This window comes from Camelus dromedarius, chromosome 18 (genome assembly GCF_036321535.1).
Source record: "Camelus dromedarius isolate mCamDro1 chromosome 18, mCamDro1.pat, whole genome shotgun sequence".
Lineage (NCBI taxonomy): Eukaryota > Metazoa > Chordata > Mammalia > Artiodactyla > Camelidae > Camelus > Camelus dromedarius.
The window spans coordinates 21,148,720-21,169,309 of record NC_087453.1 but is presented as its reverse complement, the minus strand read 5'-3'; the positions used below and the strand labels follow the sequence as shown (position 1 = coordinate 21,169,309).

At 50.6% G+C, this 20,590-nt stretch overlaps 1 protein-coding gene across 1 annotated transcript in view; it reads left to right on the top strand.

Annotated features, from left to right (window-relative positions):
- Positions 1-2,623: 2,623 nt before the first annotated feature.
- Positions 2,624-20,590, top strand: part of EFCAB8 (EF-hand calcium binding domain 8) — a 44,183-nt gene continuing 26,216 nt past the window's right edge. The window contains 10 exon segments of the mRNA XM_064475985.1: positions 2,624-2,629; positions 4,081-4,311; positions 9,900-10,046; positions 11,395-11,495; positions 13,130-13,265; positions 15,943-16,048; positions 16,238-16,322; positions 16,857-16,981; positions 18,814-18,881; positions 19,533-19,663. Of these exon segments, the coding sequence (XP_064332055.1) occupies positions 2,624-2,629; positions 4,081-4,311; positions 9,900-10,046; positions 11,395-11,495; positions 13,130-13,265; positions 15,943-16,048; positions 16,238-16,322; positions 16,857-16,981; positions 18,814-18,881; positions 19,533-19,663 (1,136 nt within the window).

Below are 20,590 nucleotides of genomic sequence, written 5' to 3'. Positions count from 1 at the left end.
GTCATTCTTCTATAAAAATTGACATCACAGTGTGCACTGCTTTCTTATAGGATCTCATGAAAATCCCTCCTAGTCATCTGTTGAAGGTCAGGTTCATCCTTCTGCTTGCCTGGGTAATTCTGAATGCAGGTGTACTGATTTAATGAGCCATTTCTCTTAGATACTCATTCACTTTATTTTTGGCTGCAGCAACCACTTTTGTACAATGGTCTTTCACAGATAAGTACCCACCATTCACTCCATTGAAATAAATCTTAAAGATTGCCATTAACCTATTCTGAATTAAAAAGAAAAATAGAGAAATGCATGAATTAGACTATAGACATCCTCCATAATCTCACCTGCCAGCAATAACTGCCATTGGATTTGGAGTGTATTTTTCCAGGCTAACATACACGCGCATATATGCGTAACAGAAATGAACTTATGGATACACCTCTGCGGCTTTTTCACGGGTGACCTTTAATTGCCGTGTTCAGTGGTTTTCATTTCTTAACCATCTTGACCCGCTCTGGAGCATCCCAGTCTTCCTAGCTGACGCATCCTGACTTTTGTGTGTTACTCCCCTCTTTGGCTCCTAAATGTAGCCACTCCTCAAGTTTCAGTCCCCGTATTTCAGGTAATTGTTTTTTATTTCTAATCGGAGAGCCCAGCATCACATGCATTAAGCCACTATCCCGCCTTGCTCCCTTTTCTGGAAATGTTTCTGGTGTTTCCCTCAGTTACCCTGGTTCCTGGCTTCCAAGTCTCCTTTCCTTTGGCTCTTCTCTCTCCTTTGGTCTTTATATCTGAACTGGTGCCAAAACACAGTTAGCTTAGGACACCACTGGCCAGTTTTCAGTCTTCCTCCTCCTCCCCTCTCCCCCCATCTCACGCTGATGTTTTCGTAATTGCCCTTCATCCTGTCCAGACTCCCCAGCGAAGATATTTAGGATTCTACATTCTGCTTCCATTTTTCTTTTCGTTTCTCCTCTTCCATTATTCCTCCCCTTCCATTATTCCTCTCCTCACTTCACCCCCTGCCCCGCCAGGAGCCCTTTGTCAAGCCAAGCTGGCTCGTTCACTCTATCCCCTGGGCCCGTCTGGGGCTTGACTGTTTCCTGGCCATTGCCCGGCCGTCCTCGAGGACCATCTCGAGGGGGACTTGCTGATGAGGTGGGTTCATGCTCCAGTACTCCTAATAAAACGCTGTCTTCCGTCCCCTATGGAGGTGCCGCTGACCCTGTGGAAGTGTGCCCTTGGTATTGTCAGAGCAGAGCCCCACGGGATGGACTGCTCCCACGTGTTGCACCTGACCCCATGCTACCGTGAGAAGAGATCGTCAGTTCTCCTACAGAAGTTCTTCCTCCAAGGGCTTTGAGGGAGGCTGGCAGAGCACACAGTGGCAAGTTGGGCCTGTCCTGCCCCACCTCTGGTGCATGTATTTGACCCTTTGGAAATGTGCTTGTCCTGGACCTTATTTCCCTAATCTGTGACTTGTGGTTGGACCCCCATGTGGCCTCCTCAGCGTTTTCTACTTCTGTAGAAAGGGCGACTCCCTTTAGGAAGCCTCTGGCATTAAGCCAGGAATGTAGTCACTTGTGAAGCCCAGTAGGCATCAGTAGGACAACTCTTTCCTATCAGGGGAAAGAGACTTACAAGTTAAGCTGTAGAAAAGCTCCCTGTTGGAGGAGCCCCTGTTGGAGAGGTGCTCATTGAATGTGTATGGAGTAGGGGGTGTCCATGGGCATGGGGCAGCCACCCTCTCCCTTGACCGTGACTTCTTTTCCACTCTCCTGTGACATGGCTAGGTCAGCCTCCCACATGGTCCTTACAAAGACTGGAGTTAAAGCAACTATGATTCCCTATTCTAGGTCAAGTTCAGAGTCTTCCAAGGACTTAAGAGAGAGCTCTCTGTCTCAAAAGGTAAGAAAACCATCAGAGCTGATGATGGGAGGGAGTGTTCCAGAGCCACGAGATGTCACTCATTGGTATGGAGGTTGCAGACTTAGATATTTGCAAAGTAACTTAAACCCACACTGCAGCAGGCGGGTTTTCCCTTTTAAAGCACTCTATGGGCCAAAAGGGGCAAGTCTCAGGCCATCAATTTGTAGTCTCTATATGGACTGTATTTAATTTTGCCCAGCCAAGTTGTGATAATGGTGGGGTGGGCTGTAGAAATTGTTATCAAGCCAAGTAAGTATTTAGTGTCTATTATGTACTTGGAGCTGGGGAATACAGAGAATAATTTGTATAAGTTGAATTAAGATTAAATTAAGAAGAATTTAAGGCCCTGGCCTTCAAAGAGCTCGCTGTGAGATGGGGAGTAATAACGGGAACTATCAGTGTATGACTACAATTTGCTGCAGCTTCACGTGTGTTCAGGTGTCATTTTGTCTCACCACAACCCTGCACGGTGGGTACTGGGGAGAGATTTTGCAGATGAGGAAACCTGTGGCTCAGAGAAGTGATATGATAACCCCGACATAAATTAGCTCGGAAGTAGGGAGCCAGGCAGAATTGTAGCCCAGAGCTCTGGGACTCCACAGCCACGTCTCCCGTCACACCTTGCTGTCTGCATGTATGGTCAGGCATGCACAGGTCTCATGCATATATGGCAGATATGAACAGAGAATTTGGGAGCATGGAGGTGGCAGTGATGACACTCACCTGAAAGTTACCAAAAAACTCCTTGGAGGAGATGCCATTTGAGCCAGACTTTGAAGAACAGATAGCAGTTCACCTCTCTGGGTGATGGTCTGTTTTGCTTAGAGGTAACAACGTGGGTAAAGTTGAATTCTTGCTAGAGAGACAGGTCTGGGTTACATTGCAAAGGGCTTTGAGTGCCATGCTCAGGAGTTGGGGGTGGTGGGAATAGCCTGGGAAGTGTCAGCTAGAGTCAGGGTCAGATTTACCTTCCAGAAAGATGACTGGTGCCAATGTTAGGAGGATTGGAAGGGAAGGGTAAACTCTGGTCCCAGTTGGGGAAGGTCATTGTACTCGTCCCAGCAAAAGTCTAGGGCTTGAGGAGGGGCAAGGATGTGGAAGAGGAAGGTTTAGATGTGGGAGATGGATCACAGTAAGACTCAGTTGGAGGAGGGACAGTAAGAATTCAAGGGAGGCAGAGGGAAGAGCCAAAGATGGTGCTGGCATTTCTAATCTGGGAGCCTGTGTGGCTGGTTAGAGCATTAACTAGCTCATCTGTTTGGCTCCATGAAGGCAGGTCTCCACTCTGTTCACTGGTGAATCCACAGTGCCTATCACTCAGATGTACATAGACCATGAGTGAATGAAGGCAAGTTCACAGGAGGACAAATGTGTTTGCTCGTTTGGTGCAGTTGGGATGAGGAGAGTGAGCAATCCAACCTCCATGTGGTCTTTTGACTTTTTGAACTGAAGTTTTCTTGACTGCCCGAGGCCCAAAGCAATGTATTTCAGTGGGCAACCCTCACTGGTTATATGTAGTCCACACCTGGAGTCTTTTGGGGGAGGCAGCCTTTGATGGCCCAAGACGTTAGTCACCTGAAACATTGTGCTCAGTGTCAAAATGAGTTGAACATAGAGGCTGTGGAGAGGAAGCATTGTTGAGGGCTGGAGGGGTGGGGAAGGGTAAGGGGGGATGTGAGAAGGTGAGGAGGAGGAGGAAGAAGAAGCCGAGAGCCCCTGATTGGAAGGGACTGTGTGTGCAGGTGGTCTTATCTGACCTGGAGTGTCTGGACTGGTCAGGACAAAATCACAGTCTCGGGAAGACGGAGCTGCATGCCTTGGGGTCTTGAATTCTGACCACTGAAGATTTGAAACTATGTGGTTACTGACTGAAGCACCTTGTAAGTTATAGTCCTGTGATGTGTGAGATGGGATCTTGGCTGTGTCCACTAACCTCGCTGAGCCTCAGTCATGGCATCTGTAAAACAGGAACGATAGTTAACACCCCGAAGTCAGGAGAAGCAGTCCAGATCTTCCTTCATCTTCCTAAGCCTGAAAGTGGTTAAGACTTACACACCATAACGCTACATACCCCGAAGATGTGCTCTTTCAATAAAATGTGTTTAAAAATGTTCATCTCAGGAAATCAACCCTCTTAGTCCCTGGTTTTTGTAGTCATCTTTGTTCCAGGTGTCCTCTCCAGGTGGATTCCAGAAGAGCAAGGAGGCTCTTAGCTCCCCAGCACCATCATTCACCCTTAGCCAGACATCCGACTTCCAATACGAGTCTCAGCTGTTTACTGAGCCACACCTGGCAGAGATGGAGAAAATGTTTGAGAATTCAGTTGACTCGACTGGAGGAGTTAAGGCTGCATTGTGGGCTCAGTCCCTGTGGCTTCTGTGCAGGGTGGGAGACCCAGTACCTGGTGTGGGTGGAGGGTGTAGACTCAAGTTTTTCTGCATCCAGTATCTCCTTTAAAACTTTTTATATTGCATTGGAAGCCTATTGGAAGCTATTTGGGACTGAGAAAAAAAATAGCCCTAATCCAAACACTTGGGTAACCATTGTCAGCATTTCAGTGTGCTTTCCTCCAAACAACTTCATATGTATGGTTTATTATCTATTGCGGTGTTAACAGTATTCCCACAGAATTAGTGGTTTAAGCCAATGCATGTTTATTTTATTAATCTCACCGTTTCAGTGGGTCAGGAGTCTGGGTACAGCTTAGCTGGCGCCTCTGCTCAGGGTCTTACTAGGCTGCAATCAGGGTGTTACCTGGGGCTGAAGACTAGCTGGGGCTTTACTGGGAAGAATCCATTTCCAAGTTCACTGAGGTTGTTGGCAGAATTCAGTCCTTTAAGCTGCGGAACTGAGGGCTTTTGTTTCTTCCTGGCTATTGGCTAGTGATTATCGTAAGCTCCTAGAGCTGCCCAGTTCCTGGCCCTGTGGGACTCACCACCATGGCTGATTTCAAGGCTCAAGCCAGGCAGAGAGAAAATCCAGCAAGATATGTGCTATAATCTTGTAATCATGCACATATAGTTCCGTACATCCTGTCACCTTTGCCATATTCTACTGGTCAGAAGCAGGTCACAGGCTATGCCATACTCAAGGGGAGGGGAATCACAGGAGAGCGTGAGAGCCAGGAAGAGGACATCATGGGGCCATCTTCAGTCTCTGCCCCAGATGTCTGCGTGTGTTTTCACATGTCTATAATTGGACTATATATGTAATTTCAGGCCCCTCTTTTCCTCTTAATTTCTTAAGGGTTTTCATAGTGCTGTGTGGTCTTCTGAACCATCATTATCAGTGAATACAAGTGCTCTACTGGTTGACCAAGCCATTTCCCTAAATAAAACATTTAGATTTTATTGAGTTTAAATAACATTGTGAAGAATGTCCTTTGTGCATCAGACTTTTTTCTCTTTAGAGCTTGATTTTTCCCCTTGGGATGATACACATCAAGTTAAATAATAGGAATAGTTAAAGGCACCTGTATTTCTGTCCACTAGACTCTGAGAGCCAATGCTGGGGCCACAGGTACCTGCCCCATCAATTTGTGTTTGTGTGATGTTTACGTGTTACACATGATGCGGGCAGGAAAGCGTAAATGGCCAGTTTACAAAGTGAGGCCGGGGAGGGATGATTTGTGCCAGACCTGAAGCTGAGATGGTCCTTAATTAGAATTCTTTGGGTGTCGGTGTTGGGCAACCAGGAAGTGCTACCACGTGTCTTGGAGGAACCAACAGTGCCAACTTTGGCCACGATTTTTATTGTGCTTGTGTTTTGTTTTTATGGTAATATATTCACACAGTTAAAAATTCAGAAGCTACCCTTATCTCTCCCTCCTTTCAAAGCAGACCACAATGCAGTATTTCTACAATGTTGCGTTATAAACATTTTCCAAAAAACAAAAAATTCAAAAGGCACTTTTCTCATGACACCTTTTCTTGGTATACAGAGAAAATGTCTCCCTCAGCTGGATAGTTCTACCCAGTTCCATCATGTCTGTCCCTTTAGGCGGTTACTGCTTTCAGTTTCCTGTGACCTTCAGAAGCACCGAGTGCAAGTAGTGGCTCCTCGTCTTTTTTCTAGGCAGTGGCAGCCTACCGTCCACACTGTTCTACTCCTGGCTTTTTTTTCCCTCCAATTTTACTGAGACATAATTGACAAATAACATTGCAATATATTTAAAGTGTGCCAAGTGATAATTTGATACCATATATATTGTGAAAGATCCACACAATTGTCTACTTACTCCTTGCTTTTTTAAAAAAATTGAAGTATAGTTAATTTACAGTGTTGTGTTATCCCTTGCTTTTTTAAAAAATAATTTTTTAAAATCAAGTTTCCCCCCTTGCTTTTAACCTAGTATGTCTTGAAATCTTTTCCTATCAATGTAAAAAGAGCTTCCTTATTTTTAAAAAACTGGCCATAGTTTTAAATGGAAAAAAGGAGAATTCATCCTTAGCTGATGTAGGGTAAAGGAAAACAGGATCATTTTTCTCCTTCAAAAGTCTTTAAAAGAGGTGGATTCTGAGCATTGTTTGATACCATTTCTCGGGAACCCTGACCATTCGTGCCTGCCTCGGAGGGAACAGGGGAGATACAGGGTTCTCTTCCCTGTTCCGCAAGTTCCCTTTTTGGCTGTACTATTTTTGTTGGTCTTGAAAGTGTCCACGTGCCCCAGCCTGTCGTTCTTGTGGGGCCTGCCTCAGGGATGCTGTGGGCTGCTCAGGGGGTCACAGGAGAAGCACTGAGCTGGGGGGCCTGCAGCTCGGCCTGCAGCCAGGAGGGCGCTTTCCTTCTGCACAGGTGCTCCTGGGCGGACGTGGGTGGCACATGTGCTGAGTGCCCCTCTCCCTTAGGCCAGCAGACATTTGACCAAGCTCTGCAGGGCCTTACAGGCTGCAGAGGCCTCTGTCGGGTTTCAGTTCTCCCTGAAGCCCTGCAGCAGGGGTCCTGACTCCACAGGAGGAGCCTGGGCTGGGGGCTCTGCTCAGACAGACACCAACAACAGGCCCCAACAGAGCGGTCCTCTGACTCCAAACCCTGGGCTTTCTTGGGCTCCCCCAGCGTGTGTTAACACCTCAGATGCCCTTCCAGTGAGAGCAGGGGTGTGAGCCCTCACGCACACCAGCCTGCCCTTGGTGATCTGGTGTGCCCTCCGGGCAAGCGTGGGGAGCAGTCCCTTATTTCTCCTAGAGGAGGGATGGAGGCTAGGAAGCACCATGCTTTTCTTAAACATTTTTAATATACCATTTATTCTAAAGATGCTTGTAAGCATATAAAAAATAAGCTATCTTCCTACCTCTTGGCATTACAAAGAAAGGACGAGAAAGGGGCTTGGGGCCAGCGGGCACTTGGGACTGGCAGTGTGTATAGGTAGAAAATTCAGACAGTGCAGAGAAGTGCAGAGGATGCAGTGGAAGCTTTCTCCCTGCGACCCCTCCCCTGACTCCTGCCCCTGTAACAAAGGAAATAATCTGGGACATGCCTGGGAAAGGTGAAGTAGGAATTTTCCCAGGAGATGGGGAGGAGGGCAGGTCTGGCAGAGACTGGCTTAAGAGAGGTGTTGCTGTGCTCCAGGAGAGAGGGGTGTCCTGCAGGTGAGGCTGGGAGCAAGGCAGCCCTGTGGTGGTGGGGTGCTCTTAGATCAGAAGCGGTCCTGAACTCCCACAGTGGGGCTGATGGGGAGGTGACACATCTAGACCCGTTTGAAAAAGGTAAGTGTTATGGTGGCCAGGAGGTCAGGATGGACATGGCAGGGAGGTTGGTTGAAAGAGCGCGAGCTCGTCATGTGACCGCCCTGTGTAGGGCAGTGGAGAGGAGAGGAGAGGAGAAAGGCTTCTGGTTCCAAATCCCCGCTGCACCACTGTGTGTCCTTGTGCCAATTCCACGCCTCTTGTGCCTCTCTATCCTCATCTGTAAGATGGGAGAATGACAGTGCCTGCATTCTAGGACCACAGGATTCACCCCTCAGGTGTTCATCCTGGGCGACTGGGTGGAGGTGATGCCGTTAGCAGAGACAATGAACATAGTAAAGTGGGGCAAGTTTTGGGATAAAGATAATAAATTGTATTTTAAACATGCTAAATTGAAGGGGCCGGGGGATACTTGGAAATGGTCAGGGTCGTGGAGATAAATTCTCTCCTGAGATGTAGAGATGGATGAGTAGATGAGGCTGTTCAAGGGCAGTATCCCACGGAAGAGAAACGCTGAATGACAGGGCAGAGCAGGCAGTGGAGCCTGGGGGAGACAGAGCCTCCCAGGCAGGCGGGAGTGGCCGGTGCTTCGCTGCTGCTGGAAGGGAGGAGAGGCTCTAGGACCAGGAGAGCCCCCCTCAGGTGTGGTTCCAGGTCACTGGTGGCTCAGAGGAGTCAGCTGGCAGGGGTCTCCCAGAAAGTCTTCTCCTGTCTGATCCTAGGGAATGTAGTGATGCCCTCCCCAGGGAAGTGACGTTTTCACATTTGTGCTTTCAGAGCTATTAATGAACCATTTGGTGTGAGATGAGTGAGTGCTTCCTTTTAGAGGCGACAAGCAGGGGACCTGACTGGTCTTCATGGTATGCAGGACACCTTTGTCTGTTCTCTTGTGATCCTCAAAATTTTTTCGGTAAGCTGTTTGTAAGAAGAAGGATATTAAAATAATACAGCAGTGAATATTATGTACAGGTTCTTAAACACCAATGAAGGGACTCTCCCTGTAGTGCTTTTAAGAGTAGTTTGTTCATTAAAGCTACACAAAGGCGCTTTGACTCCCAGCTCTTTCCTGAGGGGAGGGCTCCGTGCTCGGACTGTCACCTGAGGTCCATGTGATACACAGAAGGACTGTTCGTTAAGTGTCACTCAGACGTGTATGGCTCTTGGCTGTTGCTTCAGGTCAGCAAGATGGATCTTCCTTTAAGCAGGGCAGCTTCTGTTAGGCTTTCGTTTGTTCCTCAGTCTAGCAGTCAGTGATAACTGCTGCTGTAGCGCCTTGCTGGCCGTTGGATGAGGAGCATGGAATTGGGGGAGAGCTTGACCTCTGGAGCCAGATTGCTGGGGACGGCCTGAGTGCCACCACTCACAGCTGTGTGACCTTGGGCACGTGACTCCACCTCTCTGTGCCACAGTTTCCCTACGAGTCCCCCTAACCGCCCCACCTCCGACACCGTCAGGAGGTCAGTATGAATAAACACAGATGATACTGGCACCCAGTCATTGCCATCACTGACACGGAGGGGACAGACTCAGCCCTGCCCTCCCAGAGCTCATGGCTAGGATGGTAATGAGGAAAGTCAGCCTCCTTAGAAAAGTAGAGGAACCAGACCTGTGAAGACCTTGAGGTTGGCAGGGTGAGAAATCTTGTGGGGCCATCATGGCTGGAGCAGAGAACGCAGGGGATGGAGGTGGGACCTGAGGTCCGAGAGGAGCCAGATAACACACAGCATTCAGGCCATGGTGAGGGTTCCAACACTTGGAGTGGGTTTTAGAAACACTTCTTTTAGTTTAAAAAAAAGATCTAGACAGGGGTGATTGACCCATTTGCAGGCAGATTCCCTTGTAGCCGTAAAACCCAGCATGGGGAGAAAATTTCATCCCTGCGCCTGTGCCTCTCCCCTCCCCATCTTTCTCTCCAGCCCAAGTTTGTATTTTAATTGCCTCTAAAAGATGCACTTCACTTCTTGTGCTATAGCTTTGAATTTATTTATGTCTCTTTGTTGTCACTGTTTACTTTTTTTTTTTTTTCATCAATGTTCTTTGTCTCAAAGCCTGGTCTGTCTTGTTTGCTGAGAAATGGGATCTGATCTTGGATCTGATCTTTTTTAGCAACCCCGGCCCCACTGCTGTGAGGCCAACACACGGCTCTCGTGTGGCAGGTGCGCAGCCAGCATTTGTGGATGATCTAACGTTGAACAGATGAGATGCAACGTGATCCTCTGTGTGTCCCCCACTCAGCACCCAGACAGCTCCATGACCAGTGATGGACCTGAGGGACTTGCCATAAAGTAGACGGTGTTCTTTCTTGTCTCTTTTGAAGCCCTGGACATCAAGGCTTTCATTAAGGCTGTGAAGAAGATTCTGAGCAATGTGTCAGATGAGATGCTGGAGGCGCTGTTTTTGAAGGAGGACATAAACTGTAACAGCTCCGTCACCTGGGTGAGGAGGGCGCCCCTGCTGCCGCAGGTAGCTGGAGGGAGGCTGGAGGGGTCGGGCCTCAGCTGCTCAGTGGAGCACATGGAGGGCTGGTGATGAGGGGTGGGCACAACATCAGAAAGCCTCCCGTGGACTCTGGGGGGCTTGCTGCATGGAGGGAACGCTTGGAGTCTTTGAGGGGCCCTCCTGAGACTCCTGTGAGCTGGGTTCATTGCAGCTCATTCCCCTCCAGGGGTACAAGAGAGTGGATAACCAACTCTCAGCGACCCCGCATGAGACCGGCAAGGACCCCCACCTGCCACGTGGCTCCCCTGCACTCCAGCCTCCTATCTGGCTAAGGGGATTCCGGCTGGGGCCACAACCATGTTGTTGCCCTTCATGGTCACTCAGGGGCCATTAGATTTAAAAAATGTCAGGATGTAAGAGCATTTTAATAGTAATGCTTTTTTCCTGCTGATTTTAAATGTTCTACAATGAGCATGTATAGCATTTAAGAATGCGGAACGAACTGCAAAGAAACAGTCTGACATATTGATGGCGCACTGCTGACAATGATAACTAGCATTTGCACCAAGCACTGTGCAAAACAGTTTATATTATTACTTTACTTAAACCTCACAGGAATCCTATGGGGTAGTTGCTGGTAATTTACCTCCATTTGACAGATTGGGAAACTGAGGCAAGAGAGGAATAAACTGGTCCAGGGTTACAGAGCTAGTTAGTGCCGAGTCAGTCTTCAGACCCAGGGATTTTGCCTCAAGATCCCATATGTTAAAAGCCCACTCAGTGTAGACATACATTCTGTGTTTTTCTGTGGCTTTTTTTGCCTTCATTTCGCTTAATATTCTGTAATAAACACGTTTCCAGCACTCTGTCATCTACACAATGATTTTTCTTAATAACTCCCTACTTCTTGTTACAGTTTCATATGGTGGTGGCACTTTGACCTTGGCCATATTTTCGTGAGACTGGTCAACAGAGCCTAGAGTTGCCTTTGTGGCCTGGCTTAGGGGTCCTCCCCTGCTGCTGACTTGATATATGAGCTGGGGCAACTCATCTAGATTTCTGTGGGCCTCAGTCTTACTACCCCAAAGTGGGGTGAATGAAGAGACTCAGATGAGATGCCAGATGTGGAAGTGAGTGAGGATTATCTAGAATTACAGAAACAAATTAAGGAGGGAGGCACTGCTGTGCTAGCTTCACAAATGCTGGCAAACAGACCCTTCGCACCACCCAGATCCAAGAACAGCACTGTGGCTGGCTGGGGAGAGATGGGGGCGGGCACTGGAAGCCAGTGCTCAGACCTCTTGGCTGACACGTATGGCAGTGCTTGCGTTTCTCCCTGAGGCAGCAGGAGTACGTGGATTACGTGATACGCGAGTTCTGAGCGAAGGAGAAGATGATGAGGAGCCACCGCCCGTGCTTCCACCTTCCCATGAGGATCATCCCCCTGTAAGGAGCCTCTCCTGTACTGAAGGGTGTGTCTGGACAAGGCTGGGGCTAGCCCTGCATGGAAAGCCACATAGGAAACCGCTCCTTGAGCCCTGTGCCACTCCTGGGCCAAGTGGCTCTTTGTCCCTGCTTTGACCTCTGCCTGACCCTGAGGGCCCACTCCTTCATGAGGCTCTTTATCCTCTCTCTGTGCTCTGGCCCTGTGTGCCTCCACCCCTGCAAACTCCCTAAGAACCAGGAACATTCTAGTGGATGTGGACCACAGGCCCAGGCCTCCTAAGCTGGGCTGCCCACAGGCCCCTGGCTCCCTTCCCGGAGCCCACTTTGTTGCGACACCAGATGCCCAGTGCCGGTGGCTGGAGCCCAGGAATGGGTCCTGGGTACCAGGTATGGTGACCTACATTTGTGACCTGGTTAGGAGAGGATGTGGGTGGGTCTGTCCCAGGGGACCACACCCCAATCAGGCCACGCGGCAGACCATGAACTTGAAGACTGTCTTTGCCCTCAAGCAACCTGGATTTTAATAGAGAAGATGGTGTAATGAAAACTGCGGAAGGGTAACTTTTAAAACAACTTGGCCCTGGCAGAGGAGGCAGAATTGGAAGTGACGGCTAGAGGGGAGACTGTGAATATTCGTCAGGCTGTGGGCAGAGCTGTGGGCTGAGGGCTGGAGTAAGAGGAGGGCCATGTCCAGATGACGAGTCCCCCCTCTTTTCTGCAGAGACTGTAACGCAGTAGCATTTCCCAGAGTCATGGGTTATCTGTAAGTCATGGCTCAGATCACGTCCATAGTGACATGTGGAAACGGCTCTGGCTGGAGTGGGGATCAAGGCGCCTGGGTTCTAGTTCCAGCTCTGCTGGTAACCAGGACATAACTCCAGGCAAATGGTTATCCCCTGTCCCTGTAAGGTGGGGCAACGTTACCTGCCCTGCTGGGGCCTGGAGTTGTGGGCACATCAAGTGGGAGAGTGTGTGCTGTGCCGTGTCTGGCCCTTTAATTGCCAGAAAGAAGCCACTGGAAGGTGGCATTAAAATTCGCTGGGAAGGCTGTTCGGTGGCTTCTGGTGAGGCCAGACCTGCCCCAGGAGCTGTTTGCTACACTCAGGGCAGGTTTTTGGAGAAGAGTTGGGTGCATGGGGTCCTGATTTCTCACTATCCCCTTGTCCACTTCCATCTCATTCTTGGGCCCTATTCCCCACTCCACCTCCAAACACTAGAGCATTGCTGGAAACGCTGTTATTTCAGTTTTTGTCTTGTGACAAACCTCACTTCACTTGCCTTCCATGGATGTTCTTCCTATGAAAGAACTTTTGCAAAAGATGCCTGTCCCCTGTCTTCTCTGGCCCATCCCATCTTGAGGACGCTGACTGGCTATTTCATGGGATAAACTTACTGCTTTGGGAGCGCTGTCTCATCCCAGCATCATAAGTGGGTCTCTTTTCCTTCTGGTGACCGTGGATAATGGTAGCAGTCCCCTGTGAGGAGGGCAGAGCCCATGTCTTGAGTTTCTCTCAGAGCCAGAGTGTCTTGTGGTGCGGGTGTGAGGGAAGCTCCTCTTGCCGGCTTTGGCCTTCCTCCTCTGTGCTGTTTGCCCTGGTTTTGTTTGGGCTCCTCTCTCTTATTACCTTCCACAGGAATCACGGGTGTGAGATTGTGAAAGTAGAGTTTCTAGTCCAGCAGCTTAGGAAGATTGGGCGTTTCCTGACCGTCACCAAGGACGGGATCCTGTAGTTCTGGTCGGAGTCCTTCTCGCTGACCAGCTCTTTCAGGGTGAGTGGGGCCCGCACCGCGAGCCTCTGCCTTTATGCCTTGGACACAGAGCGGGCTCCCTCCCTGGGTTCATGGACTAGGCAGTCTTCACTTGCAGCCGCAGCTCCTGGGACTGGCTTCTGGCTTCCCCATGGGACTGTGGCCTCACAGTTCTCTTCTGAAAGCAGGATTCCACCTGGATGTCCACTGCACCTGGATGTCCCAACAGACACCCTAAACCCAGTTTGTCCAAACCGACTGTCGCTGTAGCCCTCCCTGCCCACCAGGCTTACGTCTCTGGTGCCCCATGTCAGTGAATGGCATCACCATCTACCAACGTTCCCTGCTAGAGATCAACCTTCTTTCCTTTCCCCGTCACACCCACTCCATCACCAAGTCCTGCTGGTTCAGATCCTTCCCTTGGACCTGGGAAGAAGTCACAGTGGTTGTGAGCATGGGCTCTGGAGCCCAACTACCAGGCGTAGAACCCTGGCTGCACCACCTTCTAGCTCCCCGGAAAGTAACTGTATCACTCTGAGCATCAGTTTCCTCATCTGTCAAATGGGGTTGGTAACAGTACCCCTCGCAGGGCTGTTGGGAGCACTTAATGGCATAATCCATGTCTGGTGCTTGGAGCAGGTCAGGGCAGCAGCACACACCTGAGAAACATAAGCTGACATCACCATTGTCTTTGTGCCTCAGCCCCTGGCCAAGTGTGGTAAATGATAAAACACTCAGGAGAACCCACTGTGTACTTGGTGTTGCCAGGCCAGTCCAGAATCCTCCCGCAGACGAGGGAGGCACAGCTCCACAGGGAAGGCTGAGTGAGTGTGCTGTGTGACTACCGAGCATTTCCTGGTTGCACTGGGGGTCAGCCCTGGGGCAGGAGGATTCTGGATGGTTCCCCCAAGTTGCCAAGGGAGGGAACTAGGTTGGTGGAGTTCCAGCGACTCTCTAGGGTGCACTTTGTAGTCTAGGACCAACGTGGATTCATACTTGTGCTCTTGAGGCTGGGGTTTCTGGCACATTTCACTTTCTTTTGTGTGTTTATTGGGGGAGGGGGTTCACATTATAGCCTGAGCTTCTGGTCGTGGCTATTATGGTCACCAATGCCCCTGAGGGCCAAAGTCTGGGATGGCTGAAGAGGGCAGAGGGAGGCTCCCTGAAAGGCTGAGCAGAGCTGGGCATGCTTCCTTGAGGGGCTGCTTTGGCAAGTAGGTTGGGAAGAGTGAGCCACCAAGTACCGTCTTGAACACCAACTGTATGTCCACGGTGGTGCAGATGGAAAGCCCTGGAGTCTGGGGCAGGGGCTGGGCTTCACTTACTAGCTGTGCAACCTTGGGCAAGTCTCTGAGATGCCCTCTCAGTTTCTCTGAGCATGGGTAGGGAGGGGTGATGGCCATTACCATCATCTCCATTGTGTGTGCATTAGACCCCCAGCCCTGGGCCAGAGAGGGTCCTCGAGGGTCCCTGGTCCATTGTCCTCACTGCCCCAGCTGTTAGCCCAGGCCTCTGCTCTTGGTGCTCTGGGTTCTGATGAAAGAGTTCAGAGCCTGTAGCGTTATTTGGGGAGTAAAATACAAGTTCCGTAGCTGGCGCCCCTCACCCACAGCCCATGCTCTCCAACCCAAGCCTGTCGGGCTGGCCTCCTCTTTTCCTTGGACATAGCAGCTCATTTCTGCTGATCTGCCTTTGCTCATGGTGTCCTCTGCCTGGAGTGCCAGCTCAAATCCTGTCTGCATAAGGGTTACTGAGGCTGGCACCAACCAGGGTGGGAGGCACCCATCCAGCCCATCCCAAAGCCGGGCAGCACACCAGAGGCTTTATTGTCCCCAGTTCCATCCATTCCTCACAACCCGGCAGGATGCTTTCTCGTTAATAAGCCACTCTGGCCAGGTGACACTGGCAGATGGTAAACAAAATTCAGACAAAACAAAGACACCTAATACCAATGTTAAATGTCAATTATATTTCAATAAAAATCAGAAAAAAGATTCAGGCGTAGGGGGCAGACTGTGGAAAAGTCAGTTTCCTTCTCTTAGACCCTAATTCCTCTCGCTGGAGGCAACTGCTGTGACCAGTTTGGGGAGGAATCGCCTGTACATTCACCCTACTTCCTTTTTAAATACACAACTGGTATCACGTTATAATGCTGCTTTCACCTTGCTTTTTCACTTAATAACAGATTTTGGCCACTATTCTGTATTGTACATACACAGCTCCCTTGTTCTTAGCGTCTGGGCAGTGGTTGGTGGTGTGGGTTTCTGTGAGGCGTGTTTCCGGGCAGTGTCTGGCCTGTTGCTGTCAGAGCTGGGCAGCAGCACCCACTCCCACTTACACGTCTCTGTGAGTACACGTGGGCGCAGTCATGGGAGCCTCTTGGAAATGGATCCTGGGATCACAAACGATGCACGTTTAAAACTTTGATGAGCTTCTCAAATAGCTCTGAAAGGGGATTGTGAGGATGGGTGCTCTTTAAGTCCATTTTACAGACGTGGAAACTGAGACTCAGAGAAGTTAGGGAATTTACCCAAGGCCCCACCGTTAGTAGTGGATGGTAGCTCTGGGTTCCACAGCAGGTGTGTGCCTGACTCCGGGGCCTCGGTGGCAGGAGAGGGTTCACGGGACACTGCGTTCCTGGCGTGCTCTCCTAGGCAAGTTTCCCCAGCCCAGGTCTCCTCTGCCCTGCCTCTGGCAGCTTTACCAGATCCAGCCACTCCACAGCCAGCAGATGTGGGTCATCGACATGGTGTGTCTCCACAACATGAACCTGGTTGCGATCGTGTCAACTGACCAGAAGATAAGTGAGTCCCCACAGCTCCCCAGGCCTGCTCCTGGCCACTAGAACCGTGCATTTGCACTTGGAGAGGTCTGTCACCTAGCCAACTGAGAGCGTGGATTAGAGTCCCCTGGGATCATTGCTAGGTGGAGACCCCCAAGGCCTGGGACATAGGCTTTGGTTCCAAGCATGCCTTCCTCTGTTTCTTTCCCAGAGTTCTTTGATAGCAGTAACCATAGATGTGTCTGGGCCTTCACCTTCATTGATCTGGACAGCTGCGTCCTGACCATGGATTACTGGTGAGTTCCCTGGGAGACCAGTGCACAGTCTTGGCAGCAGCTCCACCACTTGGAGGGGCCTGTGGAAGCAGCCCTGGAAAGATTCCCACCTGTGTGCCTGTGTTCTCTTCCCCCAAGCTGCTTCCCCTTTCATGGTCACTCAGACCTCAGACTCATCGACTCCTCTTCCTCTCCCTCCCCCACCAAGTCAGCCATCTGATTTGCCAAGGCCTGTCCTGCTGTGGCTGAAGGCTCTGGGGATGTCATAGTCCATCAGTAGGGTGACTTGACAAAGAGCAGCTGGAGGACCAGGAATTCATTTATTTTGGTTTAAGATAAATTACTGATTTATCTTGGACCTGATTCACCAATGGTCTGGATCAGGGTGGCTGGGCCCATGTTTGTCAGCTGTTGAGGGCAAGGCTGGAAAGGTGTGTGGGAACTACCCTCACTCCCAAGGTGGAGAAAGGCTGTTGGAATCCGAGGAGGGGTGGAGGGCTGCAGCTGGATGTGCCCAGCTGGCTTCACAGCCTCTTCTGCCTCCCCCTTTTCCAGGTCTGACTACCACAGAGCTGTGTTCTGCTATAGGGACACCAAAGGCAATGTCATTGTCTTCACCTCCGACGATGTGACCAATGGGCTGTTCAACCCCCGAATCCTCCCCAGGACCTCCAAATGAGGCAGTGAAGATGTGAAAGTTTGGGGGGATCGTCTTGCCCGGCGGTGCTCTTCCTACTCCTTGCCTCCATGCTCAAGAGCCTCTGGGAAGTCACCCACGTGCCCAGCTCAGGGCCACCAGTGGGAGATGGGGTGATGGGGTGACAGCAGGACACAGGAAGGGTAGGTAGTCTCTCTGAAGGTGGGAAGCTGTGCATGTGAGAGCTGGTGTAGGGGTGGGAGGGCTTCAGGACCTTCCTCATCCCAGGAAGAAAGAACCCATGGCAGCTGTGTGACCCTGCTGGGTCTTGGGGAGATGGCCCTGGCTTCCTCCATGGTGTGAGGAGGATTCTGCTCTTCCTGGCTGGGAGCTGCCTATGGGTAGGTGGGGTGGGGCTAAGAGGCTGCCCCAAACGTGGGCTCTGCAGAGCCTGGAGGAAAGCCCCGCTCCACGCAAGCTGAGGGAGCGGCTGTTGTCACAGCCCATTAAGGGAGCAGGAGCTGGAGTTTAGGGGGTGAAGCGCTTGCACAGGCCCCACAGTGGTAGCTGAGATCAGAGGCAGGCAGTCTGCCCCAGAGCCTGCAGTTTAACCACTTGCTGGGCTGTATCCCAAGTGGACTAAATGCTGGAGGATGCTGTCTGAGGCCGCTCTCCTGAAGGGCACTAGATCCCGAGGGTTCGGAGCTGGGACTGTTGGGAGCTCATCTGAACTGGACCCTGACCAGGTTCGAGCCTTCAACACGGTGTCGGGCCTCCAAGCTGCTCCACGTCCATCTAGAGGGGGCCGGGGCTCCAGCCCCAGGGACACCGGGTCCCTTCCATCCAGGACACCAGGCGGCCCCTTGGGCTTCTAGTCGGTTTCTGAGCAGGACACTTTCCAGGGAGCTCCCTGGCCTCGGTGATAACTCCTGCCCAGGTTGTTGGGGCAGCATCCCCCACTGGCCAAACAGAAGATGGATGCAGTTCTGGATGCAGGAGTGGGCCAGCACCACGCTGTGTTCTGCCTCATCAGCCTCTGCCCTTGGTGCCCGCCCTGCCCTGACCCAGCCCACCTTGGTGACTCTATGCCACCCTGGGAATTGGCACAGGAGGTTGTGGTGATCTTTGGGCCGAGTGGTGGACAGGAAATCGGAAGGTGTGTGGCAGATGACATTGGAGTGGTCAGACAGGAGTCCTTCCGTGCCATGTGCTATCTGGGGGTCAAATAGGAAGGGGGCCCAGCTGCATGTTGACTTGGGAGAGGCTGGACAGACCAGCTCTGTGTGACCTGGAGCCAGTCGCTTAACCTCTCTGTGCCTCAGTTCCCTTATACAAATGGGGATGGGCACATTCTGTTCATGGCTTTGCTATAAGGTGGAAGGAGAGGAAAGTAGGAGGGCAGGGCCGTGCTTCGTGTGCTTGCTCCAGACACGCTTGCTGGATGGCACATGCAGGCAACTTCTTGGAACTTGTGTTTGCTGGACAAGGAGGCATGTAGTTTGAAGCGTGATGGCCGACTCCCAAATGATTATTTTCAGAATCAATAGATCCTAGGATCTCAGTTCATTCTCCACTCCAGCAAAGTCAGAGCTTTCTAATGGAGATCAACAGCTGGGGAGGGTGAGGAGCCCTGAAACCTGGTTCCAGCTCTGCCAGGAGCCAGCAGGGGGACTCCGGGCAGCAGTGTCCACTGGGTCTGTTTTCTGGGTGCTGAGTTCACCTCACTGAACTCACCAGGACACAGTGAGGCTTGAGGGAAAAAGCCTTTTGAGACATATGGGAGTTGCAAACCAACCCAAGGGGTCTTCTGAGGTTTTGCTTGTCTGGCAAACAAGGAGAGCTGGTGACGTAGGCCTTGGTTTTCTCCCCTGTCAGATCACTGGACCAACGTTTCCACGCAGAAGCTCTTGCATGAGAAGTCCCCTATGCATAGAAGTTATCGGGTTATCGGCTGAAGGTGAGTGGAATCTTCCCTTAGCTGTTAGCATGGTAATTAGCTATATACAAGCATCACTCAGAAATAAATGCAGGGGGTGGATCTGCCCCCTGGGTTCAGTCTGAGGCCTTGGGGCTTGGTCTCTGGGAACAGGATGGAGGCAGCTGTTGGATCCTGGCCGCTCTTTCTGCTGAATCCATAGCATCCCAGGCACGGCTGATCTCTCTCACTGCCATCATTGCTCAGACACCACCTCTCCTGGGCAGCTGCGGTTTCCCCACATCCTTTCCCCATTCAGCAGCTTTAGGAATCATGAGCTAGACGCCCAGCCATGGCACTTTACTCAGAATCCCCCAGGAGCTCTCCTGTTTGAACAAAATCTCAAATGCTCACCACTAACTTACAAATAAATTCACATGACAGTAGACTTCAGTGCTTTTTAACCTGCTCCATTCACAAGTGATGGCCACACACCCCTGGTCACATGACCTGGGCTAGGACCGCGAGCTGGATCACTTTGTCAGAGCTGTGATCACTGAAAGGGCGCTAGACTCGGTGATCTCCTGGTCCCTCCCCCCAGCACCTGCCACGTTCTGGGGGCTGGGCCTGGATGACTATCCTTGAGTTGGGTCTCCCACCACCACTGCTCTCTTCCCAGGCTCTCCACCCCAACTGGTGTCAACGGGTCAAGTTCATCCCCCAGCTGAACCTGGTGGCCTCCTGTTCAGCCATCAGCAAGTCCTCTCTGGTGCTGAAAATATTGCCGTCCAAAGCCCCAGAGAGCCTCAGGTAAGGAGCACCTCTCTCCAGGCTGAGGTCAGGGGGCTGGGAGGGGGTGGGCAGTGACAGTCACTCCAAGAGTCAGGCTTCACTTCAGCCACATGTGGCTGTCCCTGCAAAGAGTGGGCCTGCCTCTGGGACAGTGGCATCTCCCACGGGCAGTACCGTGTCCTGTGGATCACACAGGGTCCAAGGAAGCACTGCTTGTCCTAAGGGCCAACAGTGGGGTGTGGCGGTTAGAATGTGGGCTCTGGAGTTTTTTTTTTAAACTGAGATTGTCAGTTTTGAAAACTGATGTATAATATATTAGTTTCAGGTTTACGATTTGCTATTTTTATATATTTGAAGACATCACAATAAGTCAAGTTAACATTCATTGCCACCCACAGTTACACATCTTTTCTTCCCGTGATGAAAACTTTTATGAAGTCTGGTTTTAATCATCATTCTAGTGTTGCCACCAGCAACAAAAATATCGGTAGCCTCTTTTATCCACCAATTTATGCACAAAACTCAGCACAGAAGCTGGCACACCATGTAACTAGACAGAAAAATGTTTTCTGGACAAAGGAATGAATGCGAGTTTCTTCACATCTGTGAACCTCAGTCTCTTCGTCTGTAAAAGGGCGTGAAAACAGCCCTTACTTCACTTACCACGAGGCTTACTTAAGTGAGCGCTGTACCTGGTATGTATTCAACAGTTGGCCACACGCATTTTTTGGAGATGATTCTAATCTATATCCTTCATCCTAGTATTCCTCTACCCCAGAGTGAATCTTTGCCTCTTCTTTTTTTATTTTTTAAATTCAGCGTTTAGTCACACAAATATACATACATACATTGTCCTTATAAAAAATCAAAACATCATATATAAAACTGGAATCCTGTAAACCCCACCCCGTCCCCTATCCAACCTCCAAGTCCAAGAATGAGCTG